Source organism: Mytilus edulis, chromosome 7 (assembly GCF_963676685.1).
Source record: "Mytilus edulis chromosome 7, xbMytEdul2.2, whole genome shotgun sequence".
NCBI classification, from domain to species: Eukaryota; Metazoa; Mollusca; class Bivalvia; order Mytilida; family Mytilidae; genus Mytilus; species Mytilus edulis.
The window spans coordinates 40,730,720-40,750,198 of NC_092350.1; the positions used below are offsets into that span (position 1 = coordinate 40,730,720).

Genomic DNA, 19,479 nt, shown 5'->3' on the forward strand with positions numbered 1-19,479 from the left:
TATTGCATGGCAATACATAGTCCCCTACCGGTTAAAAATTAATTGTACTGGAACAAAATGCTAACTTGATCTATAACTTGTTTATGGTGTAAACTATATAACAAATATCAAGTCAATATCTTCAAGCATGACAACAAAAAGTGCGGAAAACTGATAATTTAAGTGAATTTTTTAAGTCCAAGGACCATAATCCTGCAAAAAAATCATCAAACCGAAACAAAATTCAAACTTGGTCTATAACTTGTCATGATAAAACTATATACCAAATATCAAATCAATATCTTCAAGCATGACGAAAAAAAAGTGTGGAAAACTGAATATTTGAGTGAATTTTCTAAGTCCATTATTACATAACATTTATTTGGGCGTTAAAAGATCTTTTTCTAACTGATACTGATTTAAGTCAAGGTTGTATCCTGTGATTTCATCTCTCACTTGATATCTTTGCCAGCCGAAGACATTATATTGAATATAACTCCTTTCCTGCAATATTCGCTTCTAAAACAGCGAATTTTATCGTGCGATTTGGACGGTACAGCACATATTGTCACTCCTCTGAATAAAAGGCCACATCTTCCTGTTAACCATTAAGAGGGAAAGCGGAGAGTTTCCCTGTGTATTTGTTTGTAAAACTTATTGAGTCCCGGGTAATATGACGTTATTTAATTTTGACGCTATAGTTTACTACTTTCCCCAGACAATTACGCAATTTCAAAATTTGCCATAGATTTGGAAAACAAAAAGCTGCCATAGATTTATGATTTGTTTGGCGTTTGTGATGTCATATTTGCCATAGATTTGAGTCCTACATATATATTTATAGTTCAGTGCATTCTTGCATTGAAATGAAGTATAAATTGAAGGAGATTATAGATATAATTTAATGAGATGGCAACCAAACAACACGAGAGAAAACATCTAAAGGAGGTACATGTATACAGTGTTCAACATTGTCCCTTCCTTGAAATACATGTTTTTAACAATTTGTAAAAATTATTTAATGCATGCTTAATTGAATTTTACCTGGTTTACGTTTGAGTAAATGTTCAGCCTCTACACCAGTGATATCAGACACAGTTGAAAACACATGTGCACAATGGACAGCACTTCTTTCTATACAGTAACGGTGGTAAATCTGTCGGTCACCAGCTTCCTTATCGAGGCTGAACTGAAAAGATGAACAAATCTCTATACACTTAATTGAAAGTCCAGGATAATCAGGTATTTATCTAACACAATGGCTTAGACAGACATTTTAATTTCAAAAACAAATATTGGAAAATATTCTTGATTTTAGTTTATACTAGAATATAGAAGAAATATAACTACATGTATATAAGTTTGTTAATATCTAAGACAGAGCATTCACTATGGTTAAAATATATAAGACTTTAATATATCATGTAATTCTTTTGACATGAACAAAGAATCAATGAACATTCATGATCTGTTAATAAATAAAAATGCATGTACTTTTCAGAGGCTAAAAATATTCCAGTTTGTTATAACCAAACTAATCCAAGATATTGATAAGAGCAAATGTCTCTTAAATTTTAAAAACAAAATATGATAAAACAAGAATGTGTCCATAGTTCATGGATTTCCCACTTGCACTTTCATTTTCTTTGGACCGTGAAATTGGGGTCAAAACTCTAATCTGGCATTAAAGTTAGAAAGATCATATCATAGGAAACATGTGCACTAAGATTCGAGTTGATTGGACTTCAACTTCATCAAAAACTACCTTGACCAAAAACTTTAACCTGAAGTGACCTAAAACATTAACCTGAATTGGGACAGAAGGACAGATGGACCAACGAATGAACGAACAGACTGAAAAACATAATGCCCACCTCATTATGCCCCTAGGTGGAGCACAAAAATGCAGGATTTATCAAAAATACAACAAAGTGATGATAGATGAACTCAATGAGCAATTTCAAACCAGATTTAAACAATAAACTCATAATAAAACAAGCATTTTGTGAGTATTGAATGGCAATACATAGTCCCCTACTGGTTTAAAACATACCACTAAATTCTTCAAACAATTTACTAAAGAAAAGGAAAAAAAATGCAAAATGTCATTTATCTTAATACAATTTCTTTTACAAATCTTTTAAAAAATGAGTTATTTCCCTTTGAACAGAAATCTTGTAATGAATAAGTATTTCATCGAAAATATAATTCTAGGGAAAATTAAAAAATGAGTTATTTCCTTTTGAACAGAAATCTACTAATTAATAAGTATTTCATCAAAAATTTAATTCTAGGGAAAGGGCTTTAACTGAACAAGGAGAAAAGCTAAAATCGTGAAAATCAAACGTGACCTGTAACTTGCCATGATAAAACAATACACCAAATATCAAATCAATATCTTCAAGCATGATGAAAAAAGTATGGAAAAAATGATTTGCCGAACTGACAGATGGACAGACAGACAGCCAGAGGACAAACCTAAAGTCTTCATCTGTAGGGGACTAATAAATGAAGAATGTGCCCATCGGACACAGATAATGCCCCTGTTTGCATGCATATAACATAATAAAGGGCATAACTTGAGAACGGTAACACCCAAATTCATACTTGATCTGTGTTTTGTGGTAATGAGCACTGTGTATAAGTTTCATAACATTTGCTTGAGGCAAATGGAAACCAATTTTGGGACCTACGTAGGGACAGACAAACGGACAAGGATTACACTTTATGACACTTAACCTCCATTGATGGCAGGGACATAACAAAGATGTTCACATTTCTTTTTTTTTACAATACAAGTTTTCTTAATATATCAATGATGCAAAATTTATATGATGGAAAATCGTGTTCTAATGTCCCCCTTGTTGCACATATTTTATCTATCAAAGGTATCAGGGCAATGAAATTAAAAAAAAATTTTGAGGGGGTTCTTTAAAATAATTTATAAATATCTTAGAAAAATAAAGGCTTCAGAGCAAATGCAAGTGATTTCTGTTAAAATTAATTTTTCCAAGTTTTCTAACTCGGGACATAACTCGTTAAAAAAATTTGATCAGAACTTATTTTTGAAAGTGTCAAAGACATTGCTGATATAAACCTATGATATAAGTTTCATAAAATTCTGGAAAGAATTGTACACATGATAGTGATAACAATGCAATTTTCCATATAAATCAATATTTCCAAGGGACATAACTCTTAAAAGTAATTGATCGGCACTGATATTCAAACTCATCCAAGAAATTGCTGAAATAAACCTATAATAAAAGTTTTATAAAAATCTGGGAAGAATTGTACACTTAAGAGTGCTAACGATGCAACTATCCATATAATTAATGTTTCTAAGGGGCATAACTCTTTTAAAAAGAATTGATCAGCACTGATTTTCCAACTCGTCCAAGACATTGCTGATATAAACCTATGATATAAGTTTTATAAAAATCTGGCAAGAATTGTACACATGAGAGCACTAACAATGCAATTTTCCATATAACTAAATGTTTCTTAGGGCATAACTCTTTTAACAAGAATGTGTCCTCAGTACACGAATGCCCCACTCGCACTATCATTTTCTATGTTCAGTGGACCGTGAAACTGGGATAAAACCCTCTAATTTGGCATTAAAATTAGAAAGATCATATCATAGGGAACATGTATACTAAGTTTGAAGTCGATTGGTCTTCAACTTCATCAAAAACTACCTTGACCAAAAACTTTAACCTGAAGCGAGACAGACGGACGAACGAACGAACAGACGAACGAACGAACGGACGCACAGACCAGAAAACATAATGCCCCTCTACTATCGTAGGTGGGGCATAAAAATAATTGATCGCACAGATTTCCAAACTCGTCCAAGACATTGCTAATATAAACCTATGATATAAGTTTCATAAAAATCTGATGAGAATTGTGCACATGAGAACGTTAACCATGCAATTTTCCATATAATTAATGTTTCCATTTCTGGACGGACGGACACCCAGTATTTCCATGTCCCCTGCAACGTGTTGCGCGGGGGACAATTATATTAGATGAAATGTTTAGTTAGTATATAGCTACAGTGGTAAGTGTAAATCATTTTATGGGTTTGGTCCTGTCTTGTAAACAAAATATGCAATTTAAATATGTATTCATTTATATAATGTCAGGATCATGTTGCCCTTCAAGAGCCTTTAATCGGAAACAATAAATATTTTTTGTTCATTATAATTATGATCTAGGAATCAGGATTTAATTTCTGAGTTCAATTATAACAAAACATGGTAACTAGGAAAGATAACTAGAAAAATATCTGATTTGTCTGAAGAAGCAATTTCCTCATGCACATACAGATCTATATATTAACAAAATGTATCAACACCATTTTAAAAGCTTTTTGTTCTGTTTCATAATGTTTTTATCTGATAAGTTGTTTCTCAAAAAAGGCATCATCTTAATTGGCTTTATACCTAGCATGCAGGTTAAAAAAACTCTTACTGTTTCTAATTTGTTGTAGAAATCTGCTGATGATGCACACAAGTATCTGCCTAGTAAGGTTGCATGGGTTGTGAATATTGTTGCACAATCTACTTTTCTTGTTCTCAGATATATCAAACCAACCCCTGCCAACCATTCATGGAAATGGGTGATCATCAGTGGTTTTCCTTCATCTGATAGATTCTTTCTAAACTAAAAAAAAGTAATTATAAAATATAAAGCAGACACAGAATGATATTAAGGAAAATGAAATGACCAAAGTTCCTGTGTATATATATACTATTACAGTGGCGGATCCAGCCATTTTAAAAAGGGGGGGTTCCCAACCCAGAGTAAAGGGGGGGGGGGGGGTCCAACTATATGTTCCAATTCAAATGCATTGATCGGCAAAAAAAAAGGGGGTTTCCAACCCCCGGAACCCCCCTGGATCCGCTACTGTATTAAAATAAGAAGAGCTGGGTTCTTTAAAACATATGGCTATATTGATTTTAACAGTTTCAATTCATCACATATTTAAGTATGGAAAATTTCCTTATATTAAGATAATGTTTATCAAGATTTATTTAATATTTCCTGTTTGAAATAATAATATTTTTTATGGGGATATTTAAAATCCAGGTGCTCCGCAGGGCACAGCTTTATACGACCGCAGAAGTCGAACATTTTGAGCCATAACCCTCCAAAGTCAATACTAACCATCCCTTCATGGTATATGGAAGCTTGTGGTTTAATTTCAGAGATATTCATATATTGTACACTTAAACATAAGTTATTGTTTGAAAACTACAAAAATTATCATTTTGGGCCCCCTTTTTGGCCCCTAATTCCTAAACTATTGGGACAATAACCCCCAAAATTAATCCCAACTTTCCTTCAGTGGTATTGAACCTTTTTCTTAAAATTTATAGAGATCCATGCACTTAAACACAAATTATTGTCTGCAAACTAGAAAAATGCTTCTTTTTGGCCCCTTATTCCTACATATTCGAGAAAATTACCCCCAAACTGAATCCCAGCCTTCCCTGTGCTATATGGAAATGTGTGGTACAATGTCAGAGAGATCCATACAGTTACACACAAGTTATTGTCTTGAAACTAGAAAAATAGTTGGTTGGCCCCTTTTTGGCCCTTAATTCCTAGACTATTTGCCCAATAACCCCTTTAAAAAAATCCAAACCTTCTACTTATGGTATTAAACATTGTGGTACAATTTCAGAAAAATTGAAATAATAATACACAACTTTTTGTCCTTAAATAAGATACATGCTGTTTTTGGTCCCTTTGGGCCCCTACATAATGTAATTCCTAAACCTTTGGCACCATAACCCCCAAAATCAATCCCAAGCTTCCTTTTGTGGTTGTAAACATTGTGGTAAAATTTTATTGATTTCTTTATACTTATTCAAAAGTTATTAATTATCCGGTTACAATTCGTCTTCATACGACATTGACGACAACGACGACAACAACGTGATACCAATAAACGACCAAATTTTTGCGGTCGTATAAAAATAGAAAATAATTAATGAATACATTTTTTTAGTACAATTTTTGTACACAGATCACATATATACCTCTCCAAGAAACCATGCTACTAAAGCACCAAATATAACAGCATCATTTGATTCTCTATCATGCCATGGTATACCAATATTAGCTTTCTCCCATAATTCATGTTTAAACTCGTCAAGTTTCCAGGCTGCTGATCCAATATCAAATAAAATGACTTTTGGGTAGCCATCAATCAACCAACGTCCAAAATATACCTAAATCAATAGTAAAATACAATGAGAATTAAGGAAGTTCGCTTAACTCAGCTTCAAAATAAATAGCTTTTTATAAAACTAGTATATATTGATAGCCATCATAGGGGATTAATTAAGGAATCAAAAAAGCAAAAAATATATAGAGGCTAATGTGCTTGTTTTCCAGATATTAGCCATATAAATTTTGGCGGGAAAATGTTCTCCTGATTTTTTATAGCTTTAAAACTGACAAATTAAAAAATATATAAGATTTTATAGGATTTAACAAATGGCTTATAATTATACATGCAAAAGATTTATAAAAAGAAAAATGTGGGTCAATGGGCAAAATTTTTTAAAGGCATTCAAATGGATAAAACCATCTGGAAGATTTTGAAAAATCAGACAAAATTTCAAAACATGACAAGCGAACATCTAGCTATTCTGCATATCTCAGCAGATCTAACATGTAGGGTACATAGTTATATCAATCAAGGTTTGCCAATTTAAAAAAAAGGAATTATAAAAAACCATGTAAAAATTTTAAGTGCAGATATATATCATTGTATATATATTAGTTTTAGTTATTATATTAAGTAATACAGCTAATCCATAGACAAATTCTTAAAAACTGGAAACATGGCAAATTATTTTTTCCCCATTGCTCCCTTGGTTAATTTCCCCCCCCCCTTTTTTAGTTATGAAAGAATAAGTGATTTATCAGTCTCACAATAAAACATATCAGTCTAAATCTAAATCAAGTGAGACATGATTCATCCTTGTGTTTGATGATAATAATACATGTAATGAAATATAATATTTAAAAAAAAAATTAAACCTTGATTCCACAATCTCTCATCTGCTGTATGGTCTGTCTGTATACGTAATGATGAGGTTCTAGTAATTCTACTTCTGTCCTGACACATGACTCGTTGTATGGTCCTAACAAACAGTACTGTTCACCTAACTCTTCAACAGTGACTGGTGCTTTGGATTTAATCACAGTGTATATACCACCAACTGAAACCAAAAAAAGATAGATTATTTGTACATTTTCGATACATATATATCAATAAAATTGAGAATGGAAATGGGGAATGTGCCAAAGAGACAACAACCCGACCATAGAAAAAAACAACAGCAGAAGGTCACAGTATATATGTTGTAAATATTACAAAAGGAAGCTTGGGATTGATTTTGGAGGTTATGGTCCCAAAGGTTTAGGAATTACATTATGTAGAGACCTATATTCTTGGCAGAAGAATTGCAATAAACATGAAGATTCAGTAATTTTGACAATTGACCTGGCTCTGACATTAGAGAACAACACAGGGTCTTCAACATTAAATCAAGCTTATAACCTTCACCTTTATGTTACAGATTATAACCTTCACCTTTAAGTAGAGGTGAACAACAAAATGTGTTATGTATATGTTAACATGAACCTAAGGATTGCAACTTATAGATCATTAGATCATTAAAGGAGCCTTGACTTTCAAGTAAGAGATACCAACTGCTCATGACAAACCTTCTAGTTGTAATCCACTGAACATGTGCTGAATAATCCTCTTTAGCCTATATAAAGCAGTGTCTGGGGAAAACTTTCAATGGAAACCCAGGAATTACTCCAAATGGATATAACTTTGTGAATTTCAATCATTTAGATTTCACTTGTCATCAAAAGATAATATTAACAATCTTAAAAAATCTTCATTGATCTCAAAACTGTACTTGTGATACAGGGTGGGAACATATTGATGATTGAAGATATGTGAACATGTACATGATGCACCTATGGGCTGTAACATCATACAGATATACTGTATGGCCCGAGAACACAATTATTTTGTAGTGCATTTCTTTCAGACAATAAATTCAAATAAAAAAATCGCACCTGCTGTTTCTCAAAAAGATTTTTACAGTGTAGTGTACTACTAGTGGGACAAATAAAATCAAAATTATAGAAACTTCTACCAGCTCTAACTCAAAATATTGACAATTCTGTGTAAAGGGGGTCTAAAATTCAGTTTGACAGCTTCAGACGTAATAGAATTTTACCTTTTTGAACTAAATCAAATCACTACTTAACATAAAATTCTGACAGCACCCATTTTTTTAACATGTAATTTCATTCCTCTACTTATTATTCCATGCATTAAATATCAAGAAAATAAATTGGGAAAGTGTATCAAATTAAAAATTCAAGTTATACACTGTTCACATTAGGGACTATATTCGTAGACAACGAAAAACCAAAGGACAATAACTCAAGGTGGATATTTCAGATTGCTTTTTGAGTTATTTTCTGTTCATAATCATGCAAAGTATCACTGATGAACTTATTAAGCCCTCAAACTATGAACTCAGGACATAAAGTTAGTTCAAATTGCTTAACTAAGTTTGTAAACTGGACTGATCCACCCTCACCTTCACAGTTGCACATTGAGATTTTAATCTTAACCTTGTCTATCATACCATATAACACCTTCTAATAAAGCAAGCATTCACAAAAAGCAATGACGATTAACTTCTAGCTTTACCATGTTTATACATCATTTTGTACATGTAGCTAGTATATATAGAGTTGATAAAATTCAAAGACATGCATGAATCTAAGGCATGCAGGGCCAGTGTCAACAAATGTTAAATTATACTTTAAGCTAGGGATTCTGACCTTGATTATGACACAACCTTTGTACTGGTACTTGTGAACATTCATAAAAGAAATCCCTCTTTTCTGCTTAGCATGAGATACTTGACATAAGACGAAAATTAGCAATGAATGCATACATTTATTTTGATATTTTCCATAACTTTTAAATTAGCTGAATCAGAAGTTTTACTAACGGTTTTTTTTTTATACAAAATATTCCTGAAGACTATATAGCTATAACTTTGTTAAGAATTGTTTACAGACATAATATGTATTTTTTAGCTTTAACATTGAAAAGTATAAAATTCTCTAGAGTATTTCAGTTTTATGAAAAGTGAGGACTTTTGTTCAAATATATTAATCAACATTTTTTTCCCCATTTTTTAAGATTATAAGATAATCTGGTGGAAGTTAAACAGTAAGTGCCATCTATTATCATGATTACCCTATCTTATATTTGTGGCATTTCCTACTTACTTAACATCTTAATACACTCAAGACACTATACTTAATTCACTTAAAACACTACATAATAAACATGATAAAAGTAGTAAACAAAATGTGTTTTATACAATTGCTGATTCAGCTATTCAGTATAGGGGAAAATGTCAGAATACATGTACAAAACAAAATGTAACTATTGTCAGTTTGTTTTAGATTTATGAGTTTGACTGTCCCTTTGGTATCTTTCGTCCCTCTTTTGTCAATCATTAATTGTTCTGTCTGTTTTGATAAACATCACTTTTTTCTGTTGTAATTATTTTTTTACCAACTAAAATTTCATATTTTTTTTATTCTTGTCATTTTATTCTTTTCTTTTAATCTATATAGCTATAATTCATAAATTATATATACTACATTTGTACACAAATTAATCATTATGATCATGTACAATCCACTATCAAGACACACTATTTCATACACAGTACAATGAGTACATTGAGAACTTTAATGAGTATGAATGTTTAACACCATGAACATGTTTATAATATCTGCTTTAGTTGCATTTTTTTTTACAAACATCATGAACATGACATATAAAAAAAGAAAGAATACTTAACAAAAAAAAGATAAATGTCTGAGAATTTTACATCTAAGTACATGTACTTATATATATGTTGTTTTTTTTGATAAATGTGCTTAATGCCTTAATCATTTAAAAAAAATTATGATACATGTTACAATATTTTGTTTAAACATTTTCAAAGCAGTTATCATGGTTATACACTTTTAAAAACAGCATCCAATTTGAAATATAACTATATGGCAATGAAAGTGTAGAGGTCAATTGAACATGTAATTTCCCCGAAAATTAATTTCAAATTTCCATGTATACCTATGTTTTTAAAATTCTTCAATATAAAAGAATGATTTCCTATATACAAAATCTGTAAACAATTGTTAAATAATATAACTGTCTTGAAAAAAAGTTCAGTGACCTATATCAGTATATATTTTAAATGTATGTCAATATTTAAATCTTGGTCATGTAAATAAAAGATAAAGCTATAATTTAATATCAGGTTGTCTACCTGACATGATTTACATCGCTGTCAAATATAAATGTTGTAGCTAAAACTGATGATGTTAACATCATTGCATGTACATGTAAAAAAAATATTTGTGAAAATGATGTACACACTTTAACACTATTTCTTTTGAATTAGCAGCAATTTTAAGATCATGTTACGAGCTCTGTTAAAAGTTCTTTTCCTAAAACAGCAAATGAAACCCTATAATCATAACACACAGAGAAAAAATGATACCAAAAATAAAAAATAAAAAAAAATAAACCACTACCAGAATATAAACATGATAAACTAGGGATGTTAACACATTGGAGATTTATTAATGGAGTCCTCTAGTCATACTACAGTATGACTTCTGAAAATGTGAACAACATACATGTACATTTACATGACAAAATCAGGATCATAGTAAACATGGTAAACAATAAAACAATTCAATCCAAATCAAACATTACTAAAATGAAAACTATACTAAAATTATATGTACAATATGTAGATGCTATTAAAACTTTTGGATCAGATCTTTTTATCATGTTTATAAAATATATCTATCTTCTTTCACACAAAACAAAACCATTTTCAGTATTTTTTTGTTTTCAGAGCACAGGATAACGGCTTTAAAATACAGTCATGAGATATGTACTTAGTGTCATTTTGTTGTTGGGGTGTACAAATATCAGGTCATGTTCACACTGTGATTTTTAATTTGTTATATATGTATTTCTACTTGTATCCATCTGAAGAGTTAAACCTTTTTCAACTGATTTTTATAGATTGTTCTTACATGTTTTATGTTGTTCTGTTACACCATTGTTTCAGGTTAGGGGAGGGTTGGGATCTGGCCTACAAGTTTAACCCCGCAACATTATGTATGTATGTGCCTATCCCAAATCAGGAGCCTGTTATTCAGAGGTTGTAGTTTAACATGTTTAGGCTGTGTTACATATTTGTTTTATGTTCATTTTTTTAACTTTAATTAAGTCGTTTGTCTTCTCGTTTGAATTGTTTTAGATTTTGGGGTCTTGAATAGTATGAATAGCTGACTATGAGGTACAAATGTATGGGCTTTGCTCATTGGTGAAGGCCATACAGTGACCTACATGTACATGTAGGCTATGGTGTTAATTTCTATGTCATTTGGTATCTTTTGGGGAGTTGTTTCATTGGCAATTTATACCACATCTTCTTTTTTATATTTTAGAGAGATTTCGTTATATTTCAGGGGTTAAAAAATATTGTTACAGCTAACTAGCCCAGGACTTATTGGCAGCAGAATTTTACTAGCCCTGTTGGAAGAACTGCTAGTCCATCAAAACTGACCAGCTAGCCCTAGTATGCCTTAAAAATCAAGAGTTTGCTGCATAATACAAAGTGGGTGTCCTTTGTTTTGAAGGAGACATTATACACTGTATTTAATATTTTTTGTTGATCTGTTATTTATTCTTTTGGTGCTTAACCTAACTAAGTTGTTCCCACATTCAAAGCAGACTATTTATTGGCGTGCTTGGGGCAACTAACGGCAATATTCACAGAGCATTGTCTGTTTTTTTTCATCAGCAACAGCCAACCTTGCCAGGGGAATCATTGTATCTCAGTTCTGCCAACTTTTCAGGAAGTGAATGCATGATTTTTTGGCCAAATTGTAAAGATCAAAGAGAAAAAACAATAGATTAAAGGAAAATGCCGCCAAATAAGCATGAACATGTGTGAGTCTCGCACTAAAGACTTGACAGCCCTGCTGTCCTGGACACTATTATTATTTTTTCCGCGGCTTTTCCCTGTCGTATTTTGCATTTTTGGGGGATGAATTTTCAGCCTCTTTACTCCCTTCATCTACTGTTTTTCGTTTTGAAACTGACAAATTTCCTGCGGTTCCCGTACTAAAATATTAAGAAATATTTTGTTGCATGGTTTCGTGCTCAAGAGCTGTGCAACAAGACAGGTCAATACCAATCAATACATCATACCCCCAAATTACGTTAATTGAAAATCCCGGCACGATAAGCAATGTACAATATCCCAAGCAATGGTATGAGAAATCGATATTTAAAGTACGAGAATTGCAATCAACACATGATACCAGGCCACCCAGACATGCCAGAGTTATTCTATTTTTAAAAATATGTACAACAGGACCTGTACAAACCAGTTCGTATTCCTTGAATCCTTGATGACTTAATTGATTGAAAATGGCTAACATAGAATAGTGATGAAGGGATTTTTCACTTTCTATTTTCAAATTTGGAAACATCGAGAATTTTTTGTTACTAGTCTCTCGGGCATATCGGATTACACATTTTAATTGCCCGAGGCGTAAATGATCTAGTCCCGGGCGTCGGGCTAGTGGATTTTTTAACCCCTGTATTTTGAAAATGGATATAATGACTTTTCAGGAATTTCTTAAAAATTACTTGTCCAATGTCATTTCCTTGTAAGGAATATATATACATTTATAATGTAATTGTTAACCTTGAATCTGGTAAATATTTATATGCATGTATATGTACATGTATGTGTGCCTTTTAGTTAAAAGAACAGACAAGTTTATTTGATATACCTAAATACAGGATTGAATTGGACCTGCCAAGGAATGGCCAAATACATGTAGACAAAATTGGGCCTTCTCTGGATATCTTTCCACTTATCATAGGTCTTAATCATGTTTCTATATCTATTAACCACTACGGCACTAGCACACAATAAGAATAGATCATAACAAGAATGTGTCCATAGTACATGGATGCCCCACTTGCACTATCATTTTCTATGTTCAGTGGACCGTGAAATTGGGGTCAAAATTATAATTTGGAATTATAATTAGAAAGATCATATCATAGGGAACATGTGTACTAAGTTTGAAGTTGATGTAACTTTAACTTCATCAAAAACTACCTTGACCAAAAACTTTAACCTGAACTTCGCACTATCATTTTCTATGTTCAGTGGACCATGAAATTAGGGTCAAAACTATAATTTGGCATTAAAATTAGAAAGATCATATCATGGGGAACATGTGTACTAAGTTTCAAGTTGATTGGACTTCAACTTCTTCAAAAACTACCTTGACCAAAAACTTTAACCTGAACTTCGCACTAATATTTTCTATGTTCAGTGGACCATGAAATTGGGGTCAAAACTATAATTTGGCATTGAAATTAGAAAGATCATATCATGGGGAACATGTGTACTAAGTTTCAAGTTGATTGAACTTCAACTTCTTCAAAAACTACCTTGACCAAAAACTTTAACCTGAAGCGAACGGACGGACGCACAGACGGACGGACGCACGGACGAACGGAGGCACAGACCAGAAAACATAATGCCCCTCTACTATCGTAGGTGGGGCATAAAAAGCCTCATTCTGCTCAATGTACATTTGTATATCATGTTTTATATACACATTGTACATGTGTTATGTACTGTCAAGGTAAGCAATTATTGATTTGTATGGTCCTCTACTACATTGTAACATGACTAAGGAACAAATTCACACATACATGTACATGTGCATGTCACATAACCGGGCAGTGACCTACATTTTGTACATGTATTTTGAAACATGAAGCCATTTAGTACCATAATTTTGATAAAATACAAAATTTGAAAATCAATATATGGTAGTGCAAATCGATAATGATAGCCATTTTAGAGAAACAGTTTAAATGTTTAATATGAGTTTTATTACAAAACGTCCAATGCCATGGCAATACTTCTTATCGCTATTTGTCCGCCTTTACTGGACATCACACAGGTTCCCGTAAAATTTTAACCTCATAATACAAAGTATCTGATGCCACAAATGACAATAGAAAATTATGACATCATTAATAGTTCAAGTGGGAAAGATTCTGGGGTCTGCTGGCAATAGCGATAAGGTGTATGGAATCACTCCATTTTTTTTTTAAATACACCTTATCACTAATCCCGGCCGACTCAACCGCTTAAACTTTTGATGCATACAACAATCACTTTTCCATTGTGGCGTCAAAATTTTACGGGAACCTGTGTGATATCCAGTAATGGTGGACAAATAGCGATAAGGTGTATTTACATAGGCTTACACAAATATGTTTTGCATGCTCTCCATTGCTTTAAAAACTATGGGATAGTATACACATGATAAAATCAAGGATTTATGCAAATCCTTGATAAAAGTAACAAAACTGTATAAAGGCTAAAACCCTCCCCCACCCCCCCTACCTGTATCTGACATGCATATATGACATCTAATTCATTTGACTTGTAAATTCATACATGTATATGTTTCGTAATAGATATCCCAGCGCAGTTTGTTGTGCAAAAAACAAAATAGATGAAAAATATTTGGCAATTTTCACTTGTACACTTGTAGGTCAGGCAGCGATCATGCAAGATGACGAACGAACCTTTATTTGCAACTTCCCATGCAATTTCGAAAACCCATTTATTCTGCACAGCTGCCGTTTCTCCTCTGTCCATTTCAAACTCATCCATATCAGGCTCAACATTTTTGAAAGAGCGATAAAAACTGTTTCTCCGTTTCATTTGTGCCATTCTGCAAAAGTCAAAGTGTCCTGCTGTTTCACCACAAGTATAGAATCAACGGAAAAACGGAACAAGTAACCAGCAGCATCTAACAGGTCAAGGTTAAAATATAAATGTTGAACAGACTTCGGCGTTGACATAAAGATCCGGACATGTTCGGATTATCTAAGTTGAGCGCAAAATTCAATAAACACTATCGAATGATTAACGTAAAACGCAATTAAGCCCCTACCTTATATCCGGAAATATTATACATTAACGAAAATGTTTAAGTGTTTTAGTTAGCTTTCAAAATTTCCGAAAAGCAAAAATTTGAGAGAAAGAAAAACAAATAAGATAAAAAAAAATGTTTAAAACTGGGACTATACTAACTAGTACAATAGTCCCAGTTTAAAAAAAAAATAAAAATGCATAAGATTTCCCCCCCCCCCCCCCCCCAAAAAAAAAAGAAGAAGAAGAAAAAGAAAATATATTGATTTCTGACCAATGATTTAAAAAAAATTAAAAAATCCCTGCAAAATTTGTGAAAGATACGTTTATCATAATTCCCACAAAATAAAAAAAAAATAACAAAAGAATTATTAAAAGGCAATATTTGACAAGCACTTTTTCATACAAATTGCACTAATTTGTAAAAAGCTGGGACTATTATAGTCCCAGTACAAAGTAAAAATACAAATTATATAATTGTATATTATGTTTTGTCCCAGATAAAGGAACGAAAAAGCTTGACAAAAGCAATACAGGTACCTTTAAATTGATGATAGTTCTTTAAATAAGTATACCTTAGTCAAGTATACAAATCAGAAGACTTCTTGCTATAACTTATGAATAAACAACAACAAAAAAAGTTCAAAAAAACAGATTATAACATGCATTAATTGAACATATTTGAATCAAATTGTTATGTGCATACTGTTTCCTCCAATCAGGTCGTATACCCTGCTCTGGGTACCCAGTATTTTCCGTGTAAGACCAATTCAATTTGCAAACCATCCTATCAGCTTCTTTTAATCTTCTTTTCCGTTTCAATTCATCTTTATGGACCATAAAATAGATAAAACCAAGGATTTGTATAGTAAAATCTTACTATACAAATCCTTGATAAAACGAACATATTATTCTCATGATCTTATTTCAAATAGTAACTTGAAATAAAAAGATCTTGAAGTTTAAGAATTATCATTTGAAGACTTGAAAAGCTCGATTAAAAAAATATGTATTTTACTGATAAATGGACAGAGTTCAAAATTAAACATTTACACTGACAGCAGCAATCGCAGGTGAGACATATTTCCGCTGAATCTTTCATATATATCTTTATTCTGTCAAACCTTTGCAATTACAATGGTATACAGACACTACATGACATCAATAATACAGACGTTTCTCGTTTTGTTTATATAGATTAGACCGTTGGTTTTCCCGTTTGAATGGTTTTACACTAGTAATTTGGGGGCCCTTTATAGCTTGTTGTTCGGTGTGAGCTAAGGCTCCGTGTTGAAGGCCGTACTTTAACCTATAATGGTTTACTTTTTAAATTGTTATTTGTATGGAGAGTTGTCTCATTGGCACTCACACCACATCTTCCTATATCTATAAATACATGAATACACAGAGCAACAGTGGCGGATCCAGAAATTTTTATAAGTGGGGGCCCACTGACTGACCTAAGAGGGGGCCCACTCCAGTCACGTTTCAGTGATTCCCTATATAAGCAACCAAATGTTTTACCAAAAAGGGGGGCGGCCGGGCCCCCCGCCCCCCCCTAAATCCGCCTCTGAGCAAAATATGTACACTATTTACAATTATACTGATAGTAGTTATAGCCAGGAGGGCACACATGGAAATTTATAAATCTAATGAAAGTATACAGCTTTCTCAATTTAGATTTTTTTATTTAAATTCATAATTTTCTTAAACATTATTATATTTGGACGATTTAGATATTTTTTATCAATACATTTGTTTCTTTTTACTGTCATCTCTGTACACATCATAATATAATGATACTCATCTCCAAGATCTTTCGAGTTACATAATTTACAATTTCGTCTATCTCTCTGAATATTTGTCCATCTCCCTATCTCAATGGGTAATTTATGGTAATTTCTCGTGGGATTTTGTCTGATGCTTGGTCCGTTTCTGTGTGTGTTACATTGTAGTGTTGTGTCGTTGTTCTCCTCTTATATTTAATGCGTTTTCCTCAGTTTTAGTTTGTTACCCCGATTTTGTTTTTTGTCCATGGATTTATGAGTTTGAACAGCGGTATACTACTGTTGCCTTTATTTATGGTTGATGGTTCTAAATTTGCATAAAGTATTAATATAACGAAATTTTAAAATATCAAAATAGTTCTCAAAGCCAAAAGTATCCTTAAAAATTCGATAATTTAATGTCTTCGAACATGCTTGCACATTTGAAAACCATGTTTGTTGAAACTGATATTGGAGTGATGTTCTGATTGTATTCTTTAACCAAATGTCACTAATACATGTTTGTGATAACCACACAAAAGATAATCTCGTTTCATTAAAAATGGATTCAACATGGTTTAACCAAATAAACTTTACATCATTTCTTTTCACAGCTTAAACAGTAGTTTATAAATGGTCGCTGATAATTAAGTCGGTTTACCACATACTAATTTCAACCAAAATGATACCATACGGAATTTAATATCTAAATTGATGCGATAACGTCCAAGTTCACCATATATTACACAATTTGGGGTAGAAGACTTTAGGTGCAGAAGAAGCTTACAGAATTTTAATTGAACTCTCTCCAAAATGTCGTTATTCCCAAACCCCCAAATTTCACAACGGTACAATAAGACCGGTTTCACTAATTTGTTAAATAAATCTAATTGACAACTAATAGATAACCCATGTTTTCTCCCCTTTTTGATCACCTCATACATTGCCTTTGTAGCTTTTTCTGCTAGATGTTTTCTACAGTATTTAAATGTGCCATTTCGTGAAAAATAGATCCCAAGATAGTTGAACACTTGAACGATAGAGATCTATTTCAGAGTTATTATAAGTAAAGCAGAGATTTTTGGGTTGCCTTCCATTACTAAAAATTACAATTTTTGTTTTTTCTACACTAACTTTTATTTTCCAGACATCACAGTATGAGTGGAATTTATCTAGCAACAATTGCAGATTTTTGGCCGATTCCGCCATTAGCACAGTATGATCTGCATAAAGAATTGCAAACAGTTTTACATAAATATCTAAATTTTCTTCTCGTGCATCTTCAATAGTGTCCAAACCAGTTAACTTCTCGTTGATAAAAAAAGTTTTCCAAATCATTTAAGAAAGGTGATAACAGAAGAGGAGATAAGTTTTCCCCTTGACGTAGGCCAATATTGCATGAAAAATAATCTGATATATTGCCATTATAAGATAAACATGACTTAATATTATCATACATCTTATGAATTATGTGATACATATGACCATTAATGTTATTCAATAACATCTTATACCATAAAGCGTCTCTTCTGACTGTGTCAAACGCTTTTTCAAAATCCACAAATGCACAAAACATTTTTTTCTTTTTTTAATTTCAAAATTTCAAAGAAAGAGTGCAGTATAAATATGCAATCGACTGTGGAATGTCCACTTCTAAATCCAAACTGATTTTCATTTATTAATAAAAATTCATCAGAAAAATTTAATAATCTATGACATAAAATCGAAGTGAATAATTTCCCAACACAACTGACAATTGTGATAGGTCTATAGTTTTTTGGATCAAATTTGTTTCCCTTATTCTTATAAAATGGCTTGATCGTGCCAATTACCCAAGATTCTGGTATTATTTCAGTTCTAAATTCAACATATACATCAATTAAAAAATCACTAGAAGATTTAATATACATTTTGTATTCATTTATAATCATATCGTCGCCACAGGCTTTGTTACTTTTTAGTTTCTTAATACAATTCATAATCTCGTCCTTTGTAATTGGACTATTGAGTGCAACATTTAAATCATTTAAAGCATCTTGGTCTACATTTGGTAACTCAATAGGATCGGGGTTGCCTGAATTAAGATCTCTGAAAAAGTTAAGAAAATTATCAAAATTGATGTCCGGTTGTTTCGTGTGTTCCCGCTTATTTAAAATATTCCAATACTCTTTTGAATTTTGAGATCTGAGGTTTTTTAATTTTGTAGCCATATCACGTCTATGAGTTTTTATGGCTTTGTCCATAACTTTTTTATATTTCCTCTCAGAATCTTTAACTTCGTTATATAATGAAAGCGAAGGTGAAAATTTGAGCCTGCGCTTAAGCTTTCTAAAGTTTTGCCTCGCAAATTTGCAGTCATAATTAAACCATGGCTTGTCTCTCTTCTTTTTAGGGGCTCGCTTTTTTGGTTTATCAGTTCGTGTTCCAAACGTTGTCTTAGCAGACTCTAAAACAACTATTCCAATCTCATTTACAAATGCGTTGACATTGTTATCATCAACTTTTTCAAAATTCACATTTTTCAAATTACGTAACAACCTGTCTAATCTATCAACATTGATATTAGCTCTAAATTCAGGTACCATTTTATGATC

At 32.2% G+C, this 19,479-nt stretch overlaps 1 protein-coding gene across 1 annotated transcript in view; it reads right to left on the reverse strand.

Annotated features, from left to right (window-relative positions):
- LOC139481457 (glycogen [starch] synthase-like) overlaps positions 1-15,022 on the reverse strand; it is a 34,652-nt gene extending 19,630 nt beyond the window's left edge. Inside the window, exons 1-5 of the mRNA XM_071264812.1 lie at positions 14,771-15,022; positions 7,042-7,223; positions 6,033-6,224; positions 4,459-4,650; positions 1,024-1,168 (exon numbers count right to left, since the gene is read on the reverse strand). Coding sequence (XP_071120913.1) covers positions 1,024-1,168; positions 4,459-4,650; positions 6,033-6,224; positions 7,042-7,223; positions 14,771-14,918 — 859 coding nt within the window. The 5' untranslated portion in view covers positions 14,919-15,022. The remainder of the gene's footprint in view (positions 1-1,023; positions 1,169-4,458; positions 4,651-6,032; positions 6,225-7,041; positions 7,224-14,770) is intronic.
- Positions 15,023-19,479: the final 4,457 nt, after the last annotated feature.